A 23,251-nucleotide genomic window follows, 5' to 3' on the forward strand; every position below is an offset into this window, starting at 1 on the left:
ATAATGATGAGAGGAATTTACGTTGGGGAAATAGCACAAGAAGAAATGGTTAACTGCCCCCTCCCCTGGTGCCTTGGTCTCAATCCAATTCCTCCTCTCCCTCCCCTGTGGTTGCCTTCAAAAGAGAAAATAGACATGAGAGATCCAGTCACAAATCTATAACTTCTTGTAAATAGATAAATTTTGTGCCTCTGCCTCCAGACTAGCCAAAAACCACTGGTCACTGACCAAATACAAAAGAGGGCAGGGCTCCTGCAGCTTTAACTTTTGTGATGAAAAGGGAATTTCACCAGATGCTGCATACATACAAATGACACCTGCTGAAATTCCCTTTTCTATACAACTGTTAAAGACACAGGAGCCCTGTCTATCTTTTAATGTGATCACCCTATGCACTCTTCGTTTTGATCAGCTCTGAGCTCCAGCCCCCAATTTAGAGGGATCTGCCCACAGCTTGCCCGGTTACCAGAACTGTTATTTCAAGAACTGGCCACTCTTCACATTCTTCTGAACTTTGAGTATAGCTAGGGTGACCATATGGAAAAGTGGACAGGGCTCCTGTATCTTTAACAGTTATACTGAAAAAGGGAATTTCAGTAGGTGTCATTTGTATATATAGAGAACCAGGTGAAATTTCCTCTTCATCACCACAGTTAAAGCTGCAGGTGCCCTGCCCTCTTTTAAATCTGGTCACTCTAGTATAGCTCCTGCAGCTTTAACTGTTGTGATGAAGAAGGAATTTCACCAGGTTCTCCATATATACAAATGTCACCTGCTTAAATTCCCTTTTCTATGCAACTGTTAAAGATACAGGAACCCTGTCCTCCTTTTCATATGGTCACCCTAGTATAGCTGGAGCTCAGCTCTCCTTGTGAGCTGAGACTTAATAATTTAGAGAAGCAAAAACTCAGCTCCAGAATACACACACACACCACACAAAATTTTGGGATCAGTTTAGTTCATGGTATGACTTAAGGAAATATATGGAGGAAATGGGGATACAATGATTTACATTTTGAAAGTCCGCATCTTTGTATGTCAGTTTCACCGTACTTTGACTTTATAGTAAGGTAACAAACACACTATATGACATTTTCAGGGCTGGCCCTACTTTTAGGCAGAGTGATGTAGTCACCCCAGACAGCTGATTGGGTGTATCATGAAAGAGCCGCAAACTGCTAGCTATTAAATTTATCACTGTCATACTTTTATTGGCTAACAATGGGAGAGGTGCTTGTGGAATTATCTGCCTCTGTTGCCGAACCGACCTGACCAGCCTTGGACACTATGCACTTTGCCTTGGGGTGGGACATCATTTGCTGCCACCATGTCTGGCTCAGGCTACAAACTGCAGTGTATTTGCTCCATCACTCTACTTCTGCCATAATGATAGAATCCACATGGCAATAAACACTTTTATAGAACTGTATTTTTTTTTGTCATATGCCTTTGATGTCAGTGGCAGACTGTTAATTTGCTTGGGAAGATCAGGATTCCTCCTCGTTATCATCGCTAACACGTGCTTGTTTGGCAGAGACCCAGCAAGCAAGAAGACAGTGGCATCTACTGCTTGTCCTTTTTACCTTCTTTTGGGTGTGCTGGAATGAAAGGTATTTATTTATTTATTTATTTATTTATTTATTTATTTATTTATTACATTTCTATACCGCCCAATAGCCGGAGCTCTCTGGTAGATGAACAAGCAGCTTACAAATGATGAAGAAGAACAGCAAGTCTGGAGAGCATTTGTCAATGGGCCTTGACTGGGACATGGGCCCTTGAAGGCAGGAGCCCACCCTTGATGCAAGCCCTGACTGATGGCATTGCATTATTCCCCTTCTTGGCATTTGGATGTTTTCTAAAGGAGCACATTCCCAGCATTCCATCGCCTTCTCTCAAAATTTCCTCAATGAGTTCGACAAAAAACAAAAAACCCAGGGATGCAGATAGCAGCAGTTGATTCTTGGCGTCAAACTTCACACAATGCAAAAGCTCAACAGTCTCATCTCCTGACTTTGAAAGCAACTAAAGCAGCTAAAGAGAAGCTCCAGTTTTGATTGGATCAGTAATAATGGGAGAACAGGTTTCAAAACTGTTTTCCCCATCTGAATCCATCTCCAAACATCTAACAGCCCCACAGAAGAAAATAGTACGGACAAGATACAGGTACTTGTATTCTATTTTATTTTTTCTGTTCTGGGGTTGATATAGATCAGAGTACCAGTGTAGGGTGAAAGATCCCTCCCCTTGTACTATTGTTTTGATCAAAACTGGACCACCCCCACCCCCAGTGGCTATCTTAAAGTTTTAAAAATATGTCTGAAGACCCAATTCATCATGTATTATTTGGCTTTCAATAGCTGGAATTATCAGAGGTAAGGTGCAGCTTTGAGCCACAAGAGGTAAGATGCAACTTTCATTTCTTCCATATAAGTGGCTGTGGCTGCCATTTTGTCCTGAGGTGGGGTGGGGAAGGAGACTGGAACTCAGTGTGCTGTAACTAGGAACAATATTGCAGTGGATATAAAATCTGCCCATAACACCTGACACTATGGTCCAATGATGTCTCTCCTTCTTTCTGATGGCACACTTGCAGGAAGGGGTTAATGTATATTTGAGGCTTCATCTCCCCTTAAAAAACCCACAAGGAGCTGGTTTGGGAGTGGGGAGACAAAAGAGAAGGAAGCAATGCAAAATGGGATGAAGAGAAAGGCCTAGAGTAGTGGAGCCGGGGGCGCTGAGGGCTGAATTCCATTTTAGAAAAGCTCTTGGGAGCCACAAAGGGGTGGGGCTAACATAAAAAATACCAGCCTATTTTAGCTTAAAGCTCTTACTGCCAGTAACTAAGTCCTAGAGAGGCAGTTCAACCTTTTAGAATGGGGAAAATGCACAAAAGCTTGGGAACCACTAAACAGGTGGTGGTTGGAGGAAGGGGGCACAGCCCTCTGGGAGACCCTAGGAGGGCTACATTTGGCCCACAGGCCTGAGTGTTCTGCATCTTGCCTAGAGGAAAGGGACATGGGGACCCTGCTGGTGAAATTTCACAGGCCTTTCACAGTCGCATATAAAAACAAGTTCTTGGCTTCCACAGCTTGGTCATGCAATTTATTTATTTATTTATTTCATTTTTATACCGCCCAATGCAATGTGTCTTGCTGCCCTATGCTTATATAAGAAATTGAACTGGTTTCTCTTGAGTCCTTTCATCTTCACCCACTGTCAGAAATGGTCAGAATACCATTAAATAAAAGTATATTTATATCCTGTCTTTCTGTCAAAAATGGTGCTCAAGGAGGCTAACTCTAATAAAATACACATAAAAAGCTAACTTTGATTAAAACATAAAAATAATGCAATTAAAAGCACAACTGAAAATGCAATAATAGAAATAAACAACATCTAACTAGTTAACGCCCCTCCCCACCCCAACAACTAAGTAGCTTACATGCCAAAGACCTGCCTGAATAAAACTGTCTTTACTTGGTGGAAGGACAGCAAAGAGGGTGTCAGTCTAGCCTCTCTTGGCAGGGTGTTCCAGAGGCTGGGAGCAACCACTGAGAAGGCCTTCTTTTAAGTCCACACCAAATATGCTTTTGATGGTGATGGGAACCAGAGAAGACCTTCACGAAAGATCTTAACATCCAGACAGGTTCACATGGGAGAATGCAGTATTTCTAATAGCCTGGATCTCAAGTTGTATAGGGCTTAAGTGAATTAATAATACTATCTATTAATTAAATATAAAATCACCACCACCCTTTACACTAAGTTAAAGTTAAAAGAACAAATTCTGCCTGCAGACTTACAAACGAAAACCTACACTGGATATCTATTGAGGAAAATAGAAGCATATGGGAAGAAGGGATGACAAACAGCAGAAGGATGCTAGGATCTTCTGCTAATTTTATTTTGTCTATCTAAAATATTACAGCAACTGCTTATTTCTTTTAAAGATAAGTCAACCTATCCAGCATCCAGTGCTATTCTGAAAATACAACTTGGTTTTCAAAATAAAGGTACTTCTTCCTTGATTCCGTGCCTACAGGCAAACCAAGAAATGTCAGTTACACTCACCTCCTCCATGCATCTGACATAAATAGGGAAACCGCCATACATTCCCCAGTCCCACTGCATAAGATATGCAGGCAAATACAAACTGGAAGGGGTTGTCCCACAATGGCCTGGCCGTCTCCATTTCCGCTGTTTTGCACTGGACACACAGTAGAGTGTGCTTTGCCTTCACTCCTTCAGGTGTTCTTCAAGCCCTGCCGGAGATGCACTGCCAACCCAACTTGAAGGGGAACATGCTTGCCAATTGCCATGCAGGCTTTTTAATTGCTAATCTTATTAACAGGCACTTTGCAAAGTGGGAATGCTGGTTAGATAAATAAAGCGGAAAGCAAGCTGTAAAATAGGCATTCCAGACAAATCATTGTTCAGATTTCAACTTGCATTTCTGGGAAAGATCTGAAATTTGATAATTTAGTTTTGCCCCATGCTGGCCTTAACATCAAAAACATTTGGGGCTGCACAAGATTACTCTGTGACAAGCCCATGGGGTTTGGAAACTATTTGCACCTGTCAACATCTTGCACTTCATTAATTGTCGGGGGACAAAACAGTATGGGTTTAACGTACTTGCTACCTTCCAAATGTTTCATTTCATTTCTAAATCACCTTACTGATGACTGAATTCTTTTTTTCTTGACATACCCAAAACATTCCTGCAGGGCTTTTGGTCAGAGAGTGATTATAAAAGAGGAAAAACACAGTAAGCTATTGGGTAAAACACTGTGACTAAAATACGTTTTATTTTTTGAGAAGCACAGCTTTTAGGTTAGGTTGGGTCAGCCTTCTTCAACCTGGCACCCTCACAATGCATTGGGCTACAATTCCCATCACCCCCAGACAGGTCTTGGAAAGAAAAGCTTTTTCCAGTTTAGCTTGGTTCTCAAGGGGTACCTTAGGTAGATGCAGTTTTTTTGCAATTCTTGACTGGTGTGTGGGCTTAATGTTTACAGAAACACTTTAAGAAAGGATATGCATTTATTTATTAATAGAATTTATGATTGTGAAAGGCCTTAAGCAGTTATGAACGTTATGGGATTGACTTGTGGTATATACAGCTGGCTTGATCACTGCTGATTTACATTACATATGTGAACGTTTTATTTATTTTAAAAAATATTCAAAATATTTTTTAAAACGTAGCTGAAAAATATGTGAAGCCTTTAACTGTCGTATGCTCTGCTGCTGCTGCTGCTTTCTTATGTTTTCTCTAAGCTATTCTGTGTGGCGAAGGATGAGGAGCTGCTGGAAGCAGAGCCTGCTAAGGTACTTATCACTGGAGCATGCCATCCCACCATGGCCACAATGATGTTATATCCCTGTCATAAGGTTGGATCCAGACTTAGTCATCCTTACAGCCATTAAAATCAACGACACCTGAAATTAATAATTACTATCAAGGCTGAATAGCAGTTTTATTTTCATAACACCCCATACACATTATTAATCACTTGGAATTTAGCTAACATACACACACACTTGGACATTTCCACACCCCCATAGCTGTTAGGTGGACACGCACACTCTTGCTAGCTCACGTTACAGCACAAATACGGTTTACAGCGCAATCCTATACATGTCTATTCAGAAGTAGGTCCCATTGAATTCAATGGGGCTTACTCTTAGGTAAGTGGATATAGGATTGCAGCCATGTTTATTATTGGGTAGATCCAAAAGTTCACTTCCACATATGGAAGTGATTGGCTTCTCTATTGAAAATATGTAATGGTCTATAAAACATGAGTTTTTAAATAAATGATTAGACAATCTGTAAGATAACGACACTGCTAGCTTGTGTGCTAACAGACAAGCTTCTGCCTGAATGGAACATCAGATAAAGCAATGGAGAACAATTTAAGTTAAACATTTCCTTTCCCTCCATATAATCTAGTCTTAGGCTGCAATCCTATACTCATTTATCTGGGAGTAAGTTCCACAGAACTCAGTGGGATTTACTTCTGAGTATGGGATTGCTCTGCAGGTTAACTGGGTAGCCGATTTGGCCTGAATACCATGGGAAGAATGAGTGAGCCAAACAGATATGGTACAAAACATTTTCTATCCTGCAATTAAGATTAACACTTGTTGTAGGATGTGGGAGGCTCAAAGGTGCTTTTAAACTGCAATCCTATACCCAGTCCTAAGTGGAAGTAAGCCCTATTGAACTCAGTAGGGCTTGCTTCTAAGTAAATTTATATAGGACTGCACTGTTAGCGTCCTGTATGAAAACATCCCTTTCTTAACTTTATTCCACTGGCCCCCAGTATGTTCTACTACTCATGTTGGAGGGCAGAGGTTAAGTGTTGAAGGGCCTTGAAAAAACAGAGAGAAAACAACAGCATATATTGTCATAATTGGAGAAGAGTCCTGGGCTTTAGTTTACAGAGATCATCATCATGTACAGCTAAAGGAGTAGTAGTGATATCAACAAATTATGAAAGGAGTTATAGAACCTAGAAAGCTGCCTTATGTCAGATCAGACCATTGATTCATCTAGTTCTGCAATGTCTCCTTTCAGTGGTAGTAGTTCTTCAAGGTTTCAGCTTTACCTGGAGATACCAAGAATTTAATCTAGGGCCTTTTGCATGTGCTCTACCTAGAGATGAGAAGCCCCAGAAAAAAACAGGATTTTTTTTGGGGGGGGGGAGGGGAACCAGTTTTTCCCCAAGGACTGTTTTTGGGTCCATCCGCCCTCAAAAAAAATTTGGGGGGGAAATTGTAGTTTTGATTTTGAAAAAAAATCTTTAGACTTTAAGGCAAAGTATTTATATCGCCAAAAATGATTTCTAAAAGCTATGTAAGAAGAACACTTTTATAGAAAGACTAGAGATGTAAAATGTCTGGAAATAATGAAGCCGTGAGGGAAATGGTTTTTTAAATCCTCTCTGTAAGATTCCCAGCATAGTTTCATTTCCTATTATAATTATTGACCTAAAGTATATTTTACTGATAGACATTTATGCTCATTAGAGTCACCACAGTGCATTCTTGACAGTATATGTGCATTTTTGACATTTTGGGTTTTGTCCTATAGAGTCTTGTGTTTGGATTTGAGATGCAGTCTTGGGGCCAATTTCCCCATCTAAATTGCATGCCCACACATGCCAAGCTGCAGTTTTCCCTCAAATAGTCTTTACTTATTTGTCTGAATAAAGACTATGGGATTGGATCCAGACTTAGTCATACTTAAGAGTAGATTCATTGAAATCGATGGGACTTACATTAGTCATGACTACACGACCCATTGATTTTAATTGTTCCTCACCAAATATGACTAAGTCTGGATCTAATTCCATATGATCCTTTTTTATGACGATGCACCAAGAAAATGGGTATGTTCTTAAGTATACTGATGTATACACAATTTTAGAAAAATAACTAGTAAAGATAGGGAACATACTGGCTAGTTAAAGTATTACCATTCTGCACTTCTTCCAAGTCAATTAGTGACCAACCTGCCTGGTCACTGAGGTCATCCAAGGGCCTGCTCCTGGTGGTTCCACATCCATCCATCCTCCGATTGGAATCCACCAGGGAAAGAGCCTTCAGCATGGTGGTGCCCCTCCTGTGGAATTCCCTGCCTCTGGAGGTCAGGCAGGAGCCAACCTTGTACTCCTTTCAGCACCTCCTGAAAACATCTTTATTCCAAGAAGCCTTTCTTTAACATGCAGCCTTGGATTTCTGTTTTTGCTTCTTTTAAATTTTGTTTTAACTGTTTTATTCTGTTTTTATTTTCATTTTACCTTGTACACCGCTCTGAAATTTTTCAATGGAGAGCGGTATATAAATATTCTAAATAAATAAATAAATTTTTTAAAAATCAGGTGGTGTCCTGATATGCCAGCTGTTGATTCTATCACAGTTAAGAAAGGCAATGTAAAACATTTAATTTTACTCTGCGAGAAAACGTGCTTCAGTTTATAATCACGAAAGCTCCTTGAAAGAACAAGAAATGTTTTCCCCCTCACAACATCATATTACTATAAATGCATTCTGTTTACATTTTCATTTTACCTGCAGGCAAGGAACTAACACTGCCCTATTTCATAAAACAGCTCAGGGTTAATGCTAATGTGTTCTGGCCAAGAGAAGCAATTGTTCAATGTTATGTTTACCTGGTTTATGTTTACATTTCATAATCACATATGCCTTAATTCTGCACCCAGGAGTACTTTGTCATTAAATCAATGAGTTTGTCTGATTTTTTGAAGCAACAGATATGAAGTAGCACAAATACACACTGCTAAGTATTTCCATACTGTGTGTGCTGCTGTATGTAAGCTGTATTATCTGCCACTGGAAGACACCATTCTTATAAATGGCTATAAGGCAGAATTTTCATGGGATTGGATCCAAAGGTTCCCTTTCTCTGATGGGAGAACTTCCTCCTTGAGAAAGAAGGAACCTTTGGATCCAGCCCATGGAGGATAAGTGAATGAACAACATGGTTGGCCAGTTAGCCATGATAACTAAACAGATCCTCTATTTTCGAAGATAGTTTCTGAATATCAATCATCAGTGTGTGTGTGTTATTATCCCATCTTATCCCCACTCTTGCAAGGAACCCAAGGCAGCTTACACACTCCTCCTCTCCATATTATCCCCACAACAATCCTGTGAGGTAGATTAGGCTGAGTCAATGACAAGTCCAAAGTCACCCAGGGAGCTTTATGGTTGAGTGGGGACTAGAACCTCAATGTCCCAAGTTGCAGCCCAACACTCAAACCACTACACTAACACTGTAGATTTGAACTCTGCTTTAGTAGGCTTATAAAACCCTTGCTGGCCTTCCCTTCCCCAAGGGAAAAAACTTACATCGAGGCCCTGTGAGGGCTTTCCTTAGTGGCAAATGGCATATGAATACATAATTTCCCACTGGATTACTGAGTAGCCCCATGACATGCTCTCTATATAATTTCCTTCCCTGCCCTCAGTCTTGCTCTCTGCACCTGTTCTCTCTTTCCTATGGTATTTTGGGGGTGAAAAATGGTAACTGACAAGGAAGGCAGGGGAACAGAGGAGGTGAGGAAGCTGGAGGGCGAGGGAAGTTGGGCCGCTTGACTGTTCAAAGCAAACAGGTAAAATACCTATCAAATGTTTTACACCTATTTGACTTGAACAGTCAAGTAGCTTGATTGTTGGGCTGAGCAAATGGGTGTTCCCCCACCCCTGCTCATGTCCATACCGCCATCCTGACTCCTGCCCTCCCATTTTGAACTTCTGCCTATACAGCTTTGGCCAAAATATTCTGAATTTTGCAAAAATCAAGATACAGTTGCATAATCTTTCTATTGCAGTATGTCAAGAGTTATGAGAGATCAAAACATGTATATAGAATTAGATCCCACCAGGATATAAACTCTGCCAGGTTTGTAAATATAGTGCAGGTCAAGAGTTCTATTAGTTTAGATACAAATACAGCTCTCTAAGGGAGAAACATCAATGTGTATTTCCTGTAAAGAAACTGCATAGTCAAAGTAGAGTTTTCATTAAATGTCTTAATTAAGAACTTGATACCATGTATCATAAAAACAATTAAAATATATCATTACATAGGCCAGCAAATACACAGAATTTAAGAGGCTGGAATACAGGAATGAAGACTGGTTTTACAACTGGAGTTGCCTAAGAAATGACACAACCTCTCCAGGGTAAAATCTTCTACAAAGTTATTTCATTTGGTTTCATTTAGTCTGATGTCAACTTAGCAGTTTTGGAACAAATTATTTTTCATTCTACTATTCAACACTTACATTTAGAATGTGATATATATTGTTGGGACATATGAGCAAAATCCAGAAAGAATGCCCGCTGTGCATAACCATTCATTTAAGTGTGGTCTGCCAGATGTTTCTGTGCAAATTGGCAGTGAAATGAATAGAAGGTTGTAAAAGCTGCACCTAGTGATTTTTGCCTTACATGTGTAATATAATAAAGTACTTCTACTTAAGTATGAGTAAGTTCAATCGGATGAGTAAGACACAAATCTATTTTACTGGTTAATTCACATATGCCTATCAAATTTTCTTGCTTCTTAAAAATAGCAAACAGATTGGTTCCTTCCTTTGTAGTACAGAAACTATTGAAAATTGCTGAGCTTTTTATATAATAAATATGTGTTAATGAACAAATTACTATAGAACCAACTTGTTTTGATTTATTTTTTGCTGCTAGTACAACTGTAAAAGAAAAGCCATGTTTGGAAAGTATGTAAATTGCAGGGAATAAAATACTAAACCTTTCTACTTCACAAAGAACTGGCTTATCGTTTCCCAGGCAATGCACAAGGTAACTATTCAAAAAAGGCATAACAGAACGTGCCTTTTCTTTTGCTTTCAATTCTCAGTTATGGCTTCCTAATAATAAAACATACTTTAAAAAGAAAACAGGAAACAAACTCCTTGGAAAGTGTAAATTGCAACATACTGAAAAATAGATCCCTTTTTTCAAAACTCTGCATTTTCATATTGTAGCAGGTTCTTGACAAAACAGACGTTCTTCAGAACTTAATCATCTGGTTCATATCTAAAAAGAAATGAGAAAACAGATGTAAATAGAGAAATTATCTATTTCTTGAAATAAACAAGCAAAATGTTAAATTACTGTTATTTTAAAGCAGGACCTCTTTCATCCTGAGAACCAAATGCTATTTTGGAGAAGCTCTCAGAGGCCACAATCCAGTGGTGAGTGGAGCTGAGGGCAAGGCCAGAGGGCATAGCCAGAAACAAAAACTTTACCAGCATATTTTAGCTGAAACTCTTACTGCCAGTAACTAAGCATTAGAGGAAGCATTTCAACCTTTTAGAATAAGGAAAAGACTGCACAAAAGCCAGGAAATCACCAAATGATTGGTGCTTGGGAGAAAAAGGGGTAGAACCAGAGGAAGAGGGAGTGGCCCAGAGGGCCAAACTGGGGCCCTGGAAGGCCTGAAGTTCTGCACCCCTTTTAAAGACATTGTCAGTTATCTATAAATTATGAGGAATTCTGAAATGTTCTGGTAAAGTTTTCCCATTTGGGTACACTTACACAACCCTAGGATTTTTATTAACCCAAGCCAAGGTGTACATCTCAAATACTAATAATCTGAAACTTTTATTTGACCGTTACACTCCCACTTGGCAGTGTGTTTCCAATGAAACTGTACTGGAATAGAAAAGCACACTAGTTGTCCAGAGGATACCTGCTGGAGATACTCAACTTGCTAGCAGCTTGTCCTCTTTTACACAGATTTGAAGGAAGTGGGAAAGGGTACTGTTACTACATCACTTGACATATAGTAAGCTTTGCATGCCAAGGTAACTTAACACTTGGCTTCTGAAACAGCAGCTACCTGAGAGGTTTTTAAAATGTATGTAATATAGCATGAGGATCTGCTTCAGAAAGAAACAAGAATAAAATTTCACTGGGTAACTCATTGGACCTTAGACTCACTTTTCATTTACTAAAAGATTCTAGTGCTTGTGATTTTGCAGAAGCAAAGACATGCTGAGAGGACAAGTAGAAGAGTACCACTTACTTTGAAAGCTTCTTACGTAGTTCCTTTATCTGCTCATTCTTCTTGGACAGAATCTCTTTCATGTTACGGTAGGGAGCTGTTTGTTGGAATTTCTTTTCCAATTCCTGTTCATTTAGAATCACTAATTTATTTACTTGGTTTTTTTTAAAGCTAAACCAGAAACTATATGAACAACTCCCAACTTCAAAACGGATCAAGATACCAGTACCCAATTTCAAATGCTTGGCATTATAGAGTGTGCATAGCAAAACATTTTATGGAGCAATTTGTGTTGGATATTTAATCTTGTGTATATAATTATCTGACATATGCTTTAAGCTATTACTGGATATTTATGCCATGTCTGTTTCAATTTATACCTGTCAGACAATGTATCAGACATAAATGAGATTTACAGCATGATCCTATATATATGTCACTTCTAAGTAGACATGCTTGACTTCTACATCCTATAGAGCTCAACAGGGCTTACTCCAAAATAGTTAGGTGAAGGATTGCAGCCTTAACTCCCTTTTGTACTTTCACTTCAAAATTCCTTTACTTCATTGTGTAAGTCCAGAATCATTAAAAGCCCCTCATACCATATGATAAAAATACTAATTTTAATCAAATCTGTAAATTAAACTTTAAAAAAACCAAACATCCTCTTTCTTTCAAGAGCAGTGCAGCCAACTATTTAATTTTAATTATTTTTAGCTGTAAAATAACAAATAATATGGTATATCAAGTGATGGGTGAACTTACCCCGAGTAAATTCATTGTAACAAATTTGTCTATGTTAGTACAAGCTCTTATTCAGTGTATATGAGTTTTTGCATATGCACAATATTGTTGCATCTGGGGAGCTGTAGTCTGGAATTGCGTAGGATGGCATGACATCACGCATCACTACATTATGTGGCCCCTTTCTGATTGGTTGTTTTCATGTGGCCTGCCTGCATGATGATGTCATGTCTACTTGGTATAAGGATAGACCTGCACAGTCCTCCTCTTTGGAGCCAGAGTTGTGACAACACCTGAAGCTGCTAATGATATTGCTTCAAGTAAGTTTTTGGGGAGGATCTAGGTGGTAGGATGACTGAAATTTATGGGACGGGGAGAAATCAGTTTACTGCTTTACTGTGCATGCTCCAAAGCTCACAATCAATTGCAAACTTAGTAATGGATTGGTAATACATTGATCCAGGCATGCAACAAAAGTGAGAATTATGAATGGCCAAACTTTGACCAAGTTGACTAATTCCAAAGCTCAGCGGTATCTCTAGCTCTAACAATCTTTTATATTCTCCTTCACACAGAGCTCATGTATTTTACCAGTGCTTTTGCTACATGATTTAAAAGAAGGAATTAAAAGGAGATGATGATAGCCATAACTATAGCTATGCAACAGAATGAAAACTAACCTTTTCAGCCACAGCCAACTGGTCCTGAAGCTTAAGAAGGTCATGCTTTGTTGACACCAGATTATCTTCCAAGGATTTTTTGCTTGCAGTACTGTCTTGCAAAGTCTTTTCAAATTGGCACTTCAGATCAGCCATAGTATTTTCTATTTCACTAAGATCCTGAGTAGTGTTCACCTAAAGAAAATAAGAAAAAAAAAGAAAAAGAAAAAAACAAACGTATGTGAACACATTTTTTAAATGATGAAATGAAATAAATATATGGTTGTGGAATATATACTCATTTCTTCTAATTATCTTAAGATTCCAGATGTAAAAATACAATGTTTGTCACTTATACTGGAGATATTGGTTCAGACATATTTTATCTAGAGCAAGAGATGGATAATAAAAACAGTAGCATTATGTCATCATTATCTAAAAATTTAAGAGAAAACTTAGGCCATAGCTAGACCTAAGGTTTATCCCTGGATCGTCCAGGGGTCAAACCTGTTCATCTAGGTGACACACAGGGGATCCAGTGCTCAGGCAGGGGGGAACCCTGGATGATCCCAGGATAAACCTTAGGACTAGCTGTAGCCTAAGAGAGAATTGGTCAAACAACCTACTTAAAGTAATCTTTACTCTGAAAAGCAATGTAGAAACCCTTGGAATCCTTCATTTGTACTGTGTTGCTGTAGAACAGGGTTTCGATTTTCCTCCATGCTTATAAATGTACATTTAAAATATCAAAACAGATAGCTGTGTTAGTCCTTTACAGCAAAACATTTTTTTAAATAATCAAAACAGTTCCAGCAAGCGCTCCTTTGGAATACAGAATTTCTGGGTACTGGAATGATATATATGAAGATCATTGTTTGAGTTAATAAAATAGATTAATGTGTGTGTGCGTTATTGTGTTTCATTTTTTGGTTTTTATTCAATATGTTTGACTGCTCAATGTAACCATAGGCATTATAGGTGGAATGTACAATTAAGAATGAATATCTGTCTTTGATTAGTTTCTGAGTCATGAACTGTTGGCTTGACATTCATAACAGAGATAGAAACCACTTTGAGAAAAAAGATTAACCAGGAATTCAAGAAGGCATTCTGGTTACAGTTCAAAGACTGGATTCAACCACCATTACTCAAAGATCATTAAACAATTATCGCATGTGATATTACATTAGGATTCATTTTATTTAACATAAAAGAGATGGTGCTATAAAAAAACTTAAAAGTATAATCTAATCTAGTATTTTCAGTAGTTTTTAAAAGCATATTTTCTCTCCTGCTTGTTAGCAAAAATTTAAGAATATCCGCTGATAATCAATGTACCTACGAGTAATATATTATCTATGTAAAATTGCCTATGAGTAAGCCCTATTGAAAATACCAAAAGTTATGTCTAAGCATACAAAGGATTGGGCTGTTAAAGTTGCAATCATAAAGCCAGCATGGAATGAAGCATCATTGAAATCAGTAGGATTTACTTTTAAATAAACATGGAAAGAATGCCCTGGACGAGGGACAGTCTTAATTGTTTTTTTTTTTTAATGGACAATTGTAGATTCATCTTATGTAAATAGCTTAAGAAGAAGAGCAAATTAGTGAAATATTTAGAAAGGAACATTTAATTTGATCAGGGATATTGACAGTTTAAGATTATCCATTGCTACTGACTGTGGGGGGTAGAAGCATGGTTCTAGTTTTTTGAGTACGAAAAAACATGTAAAAATATTTTTGAAATTGTTATTGAAACGAAGGATACTTTAACTGAACAATGTATTAAATAATACATACCACAAATCATATTGGAAAGCAAACGAAAAAAAGAAATATAAATTAAAAACAGTAAAAAAAATTGTATAAAATAATATTTAAAACTTCATAAAATCAGGACGCATTATGAATGTTCATTTCCCAATGCTAATGTCATTAAAGCAGACAACTTGTTCTAGCTTGGTACTCCTTATTAATCAAATTTGGCTTTAAAACCACATTACATACTATTACATAGTCTAGAATACACCTGGTAAAATATATCCATCAGAAGGTTTATGAAAAGCTACTAAAATAATCTACATGGAGTTATTCTATCAAAACAGCGATACTTAATTGAAATGGTCTCAAAATATTAGCAGTTTTTTCTCCTAATTAGACAATAATTTTACTTTTTGATCTGCCTGAGCAATCTGTAGATCTTGCAGAGCCTTCTCCAACTTTAACTTCTCATCCAGTGCACTAGTTGCCTGCAACAGATTTGAAAATTAAAATCAGAACATATTTTAGCTAAGTGATTGATTGATTTGACTTGTACCCCACTTTTCTACCAAAAATGACACTCAAGGTGGCTTACAATCACTAATAAAACTTGATAAAAAATACAATAAGCAAATGCATCGAAACAATTAAAAACACAAATAAAAGTATACCAATTCTTCTGATACACATATATCAACATCAAATAAGCTTACCTGCACTTCTATTGTCTTTAATCTAGTTTTCAATTTTTCATTTTCTTCTTGGAGTCTTGCAATTTCCTGTAGGCAAATAAGAAGTTCTCATTACTATACCTCTCTGTACCTAAATAAATCGGCACTTCAGAATTTCTAGCATGTGGATGCATTTTTGAGACTACAAACATCATCACACAGGGGGAAATCACATTTCCTTACCGTCGCTTCTCCACCTGTGCGTTTGTCCCTCATTATTTCCTCTTTCGAAAGAGGAAGTAAACAACGTGCACCTGGCCCATTCAGTGGACCGTTTTGATTGTGCTGCTTCTCCTGCACACAGCAGGGGATAGCAGCAACTTCCGTCTCAAAAATAATTCGGATTTACTGGGGGTCTTCTTTTGTCATGCGAAGAAGGCTAGAAGGGGTGGGAGGCATGCGGGATACAGGCAACTTTGTGAATAGAACCTGCGATAATCTGTGAGTGCCCAGTAGCAAGCATGCAATAAAACGTTTGTTTGATGACGCCCTACAACAAGGGCAATCTTGAAAAAGATAATGGTTATCTACCACAGCAGTAGCAATTATTATCTATCTTAGATAATAGTTATCGAGTCATATGTGGGATTAACACAGTTACTAAGCTCTGATATATTTGATTCCCAGCTTCTTTGAAAGATCAGCATTCACAAATCTGCAGAAAAAAATTACACCAAGCCCAGAATTGGATCTCACGTTTTATCAATACTCCCTGCTTCACCATAACAAGACGTACATCAGAATGAAAAAACAGAAAGGAGCCCCGGCGGAGCCCTCTCTCCTGACAGGAGGTGGGATTGATCCACTGCCACAGCCGTCTCTTGAAAATAAGCACGTCTCCTCTGGTTGCTGCTCACCCAATGCAAAGGGACAGGTTATGGGGGTGTCATTCGGCTCTGATGTGTCCTTCGCCAGAGGCTGGATTGTGCACCCTGACACACGAGAACGTTCCTCCAAAGCCTCTCGCTTCTTAGATGGGGACGGTGCATGTTTCTCCATGCGCTGCCGCCTCAGAGACAAGAGGCTTTGGAATGGTCACCTCATGTGTCAGGGCATGCAATCCAGGCTCCGGTGAAGGACGTGTCAATGCCAAGCAATGTCTTCCCTGACAGGGGATCACATGTCTTGGCACCGATGCATCCTTTCCCGTCAGGGCTATGGCAACAGGGAAGTGGGCAGCTCTAGCAATGCCGCCCCCTTCCCTGTTGCCATGGCCTCAATGGGAAAGGACATGTCGACGTGGAGAGAACTTCTCTGCTGAGAGGGCATCAGTTGTCTCGACGGTCCCTCTTTTGTCTCCATCCAGTTTCAAAGCAGAGAGTGGGGAGAGCTGACGATAATAGATCTCCCCTCTCTCTCTGCCTCGAAACTAGATGGGGACAAAAGAGGTGCTCCTGAGACAAATGATACCCTCTCAGCGTCCACGTGTCTGCCCTCATCACCATAGCAACAGGGAAGGGGGCAGCTACAATGCCCCCCACTGCCCTATTCCAATGGAGGCACATGCAAGGATCTGAGCTGTTGCTGTGATGCGTGGGACGGATTCTTCTGTGTCGCATCCCATCCCCATTCACGAGAACAGAAGGGGAATCCTTTGCTGAGGCAGGTAGATGCTTGCGCGTCCAATTCCCCTGCCTCACCAAAGGATTCGCCTTCTTTTCTCGTGAATGGGGATGCGACGTGGAAGAATCCGTCCTGCCCATCACAGCAGCAGCTTGAATCTTTGCGCGCACACCCCGTGCCCCAATATCGGCAGATGGATTTCTCCTGCAGTTGGACGTTGCATGTTTCTGCCACTCTTGCTTCGCGACTCTGTTGGCAGGGAAAACAATCCACGGAGCCCACCACATGACACGATAACCAACGGTTGTACAGAAAAACAACTCTGCAAACCGTTGGTTATCTCCATAGGCTATTTTTTGGAAATAACCAACCGTGGTGTGGTTTTTGCTTGACAGATGACACGTTAGTCAACAGGGGACTACTTAATCAATGGTTGATTAAATAATCCACCACTGACTAATGTGTTGTCTGAACTGAGCCAATGACTTACTTATAAGTATGTACAACATCTTCCCCAATTGGTGCCCTCCAGATGTGTTGGACTACAACTCCCATCATTCACAGACAGCATGGGGCTTACAACCATCAGATTGCAAAGTAAAGGAAGTTACTAAGATAAAAGGGACATTTGCAAATCTTACGTACAGTTTTTACTCCTAATATTCTATCACATAAAAATATAGTAAAGTTGTTTTTCATCCCCAAAACAACTTAAGTAAGGGATAGGCAACTTCATATCCACAAGATGTTTTGGACTACAATTCCCAAAATTCCTGACCACTAGCCATGTTGCTGGGACTTATAGGAGATGTAGTCCAAAATATGTGGTGCTCACTAGGTTGCCTACCCGATGTAGGTCATTAACCATTTAAAATTACTGTATCGATTTAGGGTAACTTCTAATCAGAGCTCAAAATATTATGCATTGGTTCAGCTGAAACAACAATTAGCCACCATAAATATCAAAGACCCAAGTCTTACTTTGTTTAGCAATTCTGATGCTCCTTCATGCAATGGAGTAAGTTTAGGTTTAACCAGCTCTGGATTAGGCTAAAAATAAAAAAGTTACAAATAGAAAGGTTGCAAATGAATAGTGTATAATCAAACAATTTCTTTCTAACATTTACAGCACAATTTTCAGAAATAAGCCCCACTGAGTTCAATGGACTATAGGATTACATCTTTCCCATAGGAAGACTTGTTCATTTTTAACTAGCATACAAAGCAACAATCCCAAAATATGTAGTTGTTACTGAGCACTTCCCTCTCCATTTAGGCTGCCACTAAGTTCTTGCTAGTTTCCCAGCTCTCTGGAAGACTGAGCTAACATGTCCACTTTCTCCATCCTGCAGAGCAGGCTGCAAGCCACTTCCATAAGCTTTGCAGAAGGCAAAAGCAGCATGAGACTCTCTCATGTCTAGTGTCTACTCCAAGAACAACATAACATGATAAACTCCCCCTTCCCTGACTCTCTTGATGTGCTTAGAAGGAGCCCTCACTAGAGCTATAGGTAAGTAAATTCGTGGACATTTGTTAGTTATATAGGAAGAAATATAAAGACCTTTGGGGAAGAAATGTAATGGAATCTCAGATCTGAGAATCCCTGGCATAAGCGATAACTTACGGTACTACAACTTTTCCAGTTAAATATGGAGCCATAAAAATATCCCATAATTTTATTACACTATAAGGAAATCAAAGTATCACAAGCAAGTTGGCCATTTTTTTAGAAACAGACACATACCTTATTTGAAGATGTAAATTCTGACTTTTCAAACTCTGCAACTTGCTCTAATAAGTCCCTTAAAAAATAGCAAAAAACGTGTTAGTCGATTCATTCTATTGAACACCAAGTCAGATACTTCTGCATTCTACACAGAAATGAAAACAATTAGAAAATGGAAGATCTGGCTCTAGAGTCATATAGGAAAACTGTGCCAAGACAGAATCTTGTATAGTCAAGTCTCCATATGAAGACAAATACAGCCATTTTTTAGAAGAAAAATTACTTTTGAGACTAAGGTTGCAATCCTAAACACACTCAGAAAGTAACTGTCAATGGTTCTGCTTGGAAGTTAACAGTGGTCTTTGGTGGTAATTCATGGGCTAATGTTAATTGCTGGAATACAAGCTGCTTCCTATTTCCAGCAACAACCTATGAATGTGTGACATCTGAGCCTGGTTGTTTGTGGGTTAAATAATCCCAAGTTAACCGAAAACCAAACCATGGGTTTAACCCATAAACAAGCACAAGTGCAAGGGTTTGGATATCTAGTTTAAAAACTTATGAATGTGGGATTCAGGAAGCAGCTCCTGCACATGAATTAACCCACAAATTGCTACTGAACTCCGCCATTACATTTGAACAGATCCATTGAATTCAATGTCTGGGAAAATATGCTTAGGAATGTGCTATAATTCACCACTTACGAAAATACTGTAACGGGGCCAATAACACTTGTTAGAAAGACTATTAGTACGAGTACATTTTAAGTCAATATGACGTTCTCTTTATAATTGAAAATGCTTACCTATTTTCCAGCTCAGAAATGTCAGTTTGCAGTTTAAGATACCATTTCTCTGCTTGGGAAAAAATCTGACGCAGAAGTAATACATTGGTGTATGTTGTGTTAATAAGTTCGGATTCCACCTCGCTGTGTACTACAGTCTGTAAGCCATCCAGTATATCTGTCACTTCATCAATAGTGAATGTATCCTCCACAAGCCTACACAAGAGAGGTCCACAAAACAAGAACCATGTCAGAAATCCAAAATGTCACAAGTAGCAAAAGACCTTAAAGAGAATATGACTACTTTTATGGTGAGATAACTAGCAAACATCATTGTACTAGAACTACTTCTTAAAATCAAGCTTCTTAAACACATGGACCAGTATTCAGAGAAGACCATGCATGGGAGGTAAGTGCTTCTCTGTGAATACAGTGTTGGCAGCTCCCCAATGCCTCATGAGTTGCTGTTCCAGAGGACATCCCACTGACCACCACCACTGTCAGGGTGTAGCATTTCAGGGAGAGATGGGGCAGCTGCTGGGAGGGCAAGTTTAAAAGTACTCATGCATGCACAAGGCATTGTGTATAATACTCTGAATTCCAGTAATGACTAGCAAATCCAAGTTACAATGTTTGTATTTAAAAGTGATAAAATTTCTTATAAATTAAAAAAAACCCAGAACCCCCAACTTCATCCACATTTGCTGGCACATCTCCAGCCTAAGCTAAAATAACTGTTGCTACAGTCTTTGTTGGTACAGCTTCTAATTTTAAGCATTACATGGATGTAGGAAATAATGGCTTGAGGATGATTTCTTCTATTGACCCCATGCAAGTTTCAATTCATTATTTCATTCTCATAGTACCTGCTGTCCTTAAGGTCCTGAAAACAAGAGTCTACTGTTTTGAGGCGCAGGCCACGCTTAGAGCGTGCAAATCGCATGTAGTTGATCACTTCATTCTGGTGGTGGTCATTCAGACCCAGCTCAGCCTGCGGGTGGGTGGGGGAGAAACAAAACAAATTTGGATCTTCTGCTTGTTTATTCAGTGTTATACGTTTATTGGGAAAATACTTGTCTCAGAAAATAGATGTCCCACACAATCATTTTTTAAAAAACAACAACTCCCTATTAAAATTCATTGCTTGTAATTATAAACTACCTTTCTGGACCATGTCCACCAGTTTTAGGACTACTCTGCAAAGATGTACTCATTGAATCTTGCTTTCCATGAGAATGATTCTATTTATAGCAGCAGATGGGTCCATGTGCTTTTGATGGAGGAACAAGAACAGCTTTTTCCTAAAGCTTTTAAAACTTGATTTTGTTCTGACTTTTATACTGTTAGTTTTACTCTACCCTGTGCCTGTTTGGTGCATTCTCTTCCCCTCCTTATTGTTTTGATTAGAATGTACGCCTATGCGGCAAGGTCTTGCTATTTTATTGTTTTACTCTGTACAGCACCATGTACATTGATGGCGCTATATAAATAAATAATAATAATAATAATAATAATAATAAACAAATAAACAAAAAACTCAAGAATAATCAGGGATTCATTTGTGGTCATTTACTCCCAGATTCTCAAACTAGCTTGTTTGACGAATAAGGCATCAATCCTATGTCTACTTACTTAAAATGTTAAGATTTTGTGTATTGTGGATGGACACTTTTTATATTGTATTCTTTTTAAATTATGTTTTCATGGTGTTTATTTATTTGTATTATTGTGCTGGTCATTGTTTATACTGATTTTGTTTATTTGTTATATTTATTATGGATTTCTGTATTTGTGTATGTAAGTCGCCAGAAAACTTTTTTTGGGAGTGGGGGGCGAGGAGATGTAACACATACATTTAATACAGATAGCAATAATTAAAAGTAAGCCCTGTTGAGCTCTGTAGGACTTATTATTCCCAGTTAAATCTGCATAGAATCGAACTGAAGACCGCATCTCTCACCCCGCCCGCTCCATCCGTCGCTAATCTGCATGTTCAGAAATCGATACGTTAACGGCGGTACGAATCTGGCATTGAGCTAGAAGCCAAACTGTACCGCTGAAGGGTGGCGTGTACGACCAAAATGATGTTAAAACCCGGGCACAGCGCTGGGAGGCAAGGGAATGTCTGGGGTAACGTCGTACTACACGAAAGGGGACGGGGCGAGACAGGGAAACGGTTGAAGGGAAAGGTCGACGTGTGACTTTAACCGTCTATCACGAGCCCTCAATCATGAGGGGGTCTTAATTTCTAACCCGCCCCACAAATAAATGCCCAGGTAGGTTAGGCCTCTTTCAGGCGGGGAGGCGTCACTTTTTGGATAGGCAACACCAGACTCCCCCCCATGCTCCTTTCCCCGGGAAACCTGTGGCAATAGTTGCTAAAAGGAAGCGATGGAGGGCTGACAGGGTGAACTGGGGTGGCGCGTCCGTTGCTCACCATGACGAGCTGGCGGTGGTCCTAAGCGAAGAGGGGATGGTTTACAGGGCGACGGTTACCATGGTGACGAAATGAAAGCCTCGCGAGCGCCTTCTTTGAAATATCATTGGCTGAGGGAGAGCGCGCGCGCGCGCGCGCGACCGGAAGTGAAGTACCAGCCGTCGCGCGCGCGCTGGGAAACGGACGTTTGACTTTGAACGTCGCGCGGATGGGTTGTAGACTTTTTAAACGACAAAACGCTGAAAAGTTAGAGTGACCGTTCTGATGTGTGGAGATTGGAATTCCTGGTTACTTTCGACACTATTTCCCCCCCCCTTTCCTGCGGCGCTGCCTATAGGCAAGAATGGAGCAATCCGAGGCTTTAACGTAGTAGCTCTCATTGAGCGGCCCCAGTTCTGCTGAAGAAGTTAGAATATGTTTTAATATGGTTTTGTTGCTTTTGTTTTTATGTCTTACTGGTTTTATTTGAATTGTTGTTCACTGCCTTAACGACATTTTTAGAAAGGCAGTATATGAATATTTTAAATAATTAGAAACGAAGACAGAAGTGTTTGATCTAGTGTATGATCTTTCTAACTCGGGTATTATTTCGGGTTGACAATTGATAGTAAAAAATGGGGAAAAAATTGTGCACGTGCAAATCTATCATTATTCACTGTCCACGTTGTAGGTTTGTACAGTAGCCCTGCAATTACCCCCCATATAGGGCTGTGAAAGTAATAATTTAATTTTTTGGGTCACACAAGGTGGAGCATGGGTTGAATATGTCTTGTTGAAACATGGGTTGTGTTGTGTGAACACAGCTGCACTCACAAACCACAGTTAACCATGAAAAAAACCCACTTCATAAGCCCACAACAAACCGTGGGTTCTCTGTGGGTTGTTTACAGCTGGGTTTACACAACTTAAACCATGACTCAACCCTTACTCAAACTTGAATGTGGGTTCTCCTATGGTGTGAGTCCAGTCACTCTCATTAATAACCCCAGCATTTTTAATCCTAGCAACAATTTAGCACTTTTGTTCTTAATTTTGTGGTGTGTGGTGTTTAAAGTTTTAAAATTGCTTGAGTTCTAAATTGTAAGTTGCCTTGGGGACCCTTTGGGGGCTAAAAGGTGAATCAAATGATTTTATAAATAAATTATAAATAAAAAATTATACTTTCTCATAAATGCCTATCTAACATACTCTAAAGAGAACCAACAGAATCAGAAACTAACAACGGGGGTGGGGGCAGTCCAATCAAAGGTTGGGAAACTGTATGATTGTGAATATGCAGC

The 23,251-nt window shown here is 39.3% G+C and overlaps 2 protein-coding genes across 5 annotated transcripts in view; both read right to left on the reverse strand.

Moving 5' to 3' along the window:
- Nucleotides 1-4,210, reverse strand: part of SLC6A20 (solute carrier family 6 member 20) — a 30,218-nt gene extending 26,008 nt beyond the window's left edge. For 3 of the 4 annotated variants that reach the window (XM_063124221.1, XM_063124212.1, XM_063124203.1), the window contains exon 1: nucleotides 4,075-4,195. In XM_063124221.1, the coding sequence (XP_062980291.1) occupies nucleotides 4,075-4,195 (121 nt within the window). Of the gene's footprint in view, nucleotides 1-4,074 lie in introns of all 4 variants that reach the window. The other variant, XM_063124230.1, reaches the window with a different exon arrangement.
- Nucleotides 4,211-9,588: 5,378 nt separating this feature from the next.
- LZTFL1 (leucine zipper transcription factor like 1) lies at nucleotides 9,589-21,981 on the reverse strand. Its single transcript, XM_063119969.1, has 10 exons — nucleotides 21,972-21,981; nucleotides 20,401-20,525; nucleotides 19,556-19,750; nucleotides 18,769-18,826; nucleotides 18,006-18,074; nucleotides 15,444-15,509; nucleotides 15,141-15,218; nucleotides 12,988-13,161; nucleotides 11,585-11,688; nucleotides 9,589-10,593 (listed from the first exon to the last, which is right to left on the reverse strand). The coding sequence occupies exons 1-10, from the start codon at nucleotides 21,972-21,974 to the stop codon at nucleotides 10,575-10,577; spliced, it is 891 nt and encodes a 296-aa protein (XP_062976039.1). The 5' UTR covers nucleotides 21,975-21,981; the 3' UTR covers nucleotides 9,589-10,574.
- Nucleotides 21,982-23,251: the final 1,270 nt, after the last annotated feature.

This window comes from Elgaria multicarinata, chromosome 1 (assembly GCF_023053635.1).
Source record: "Elgaria multicarinata webbii isolate HBS135686 ecotype San Diego chromosome 1, rElgMul1.1.pri, whole genome shotgun sequence".
Taxonomy (NCBI): Eukaryota; Metazoa; Chordata; class Lepidosauria; order Squamata; family Anguidae; genus Elgaria; species Elgaria multicarinata.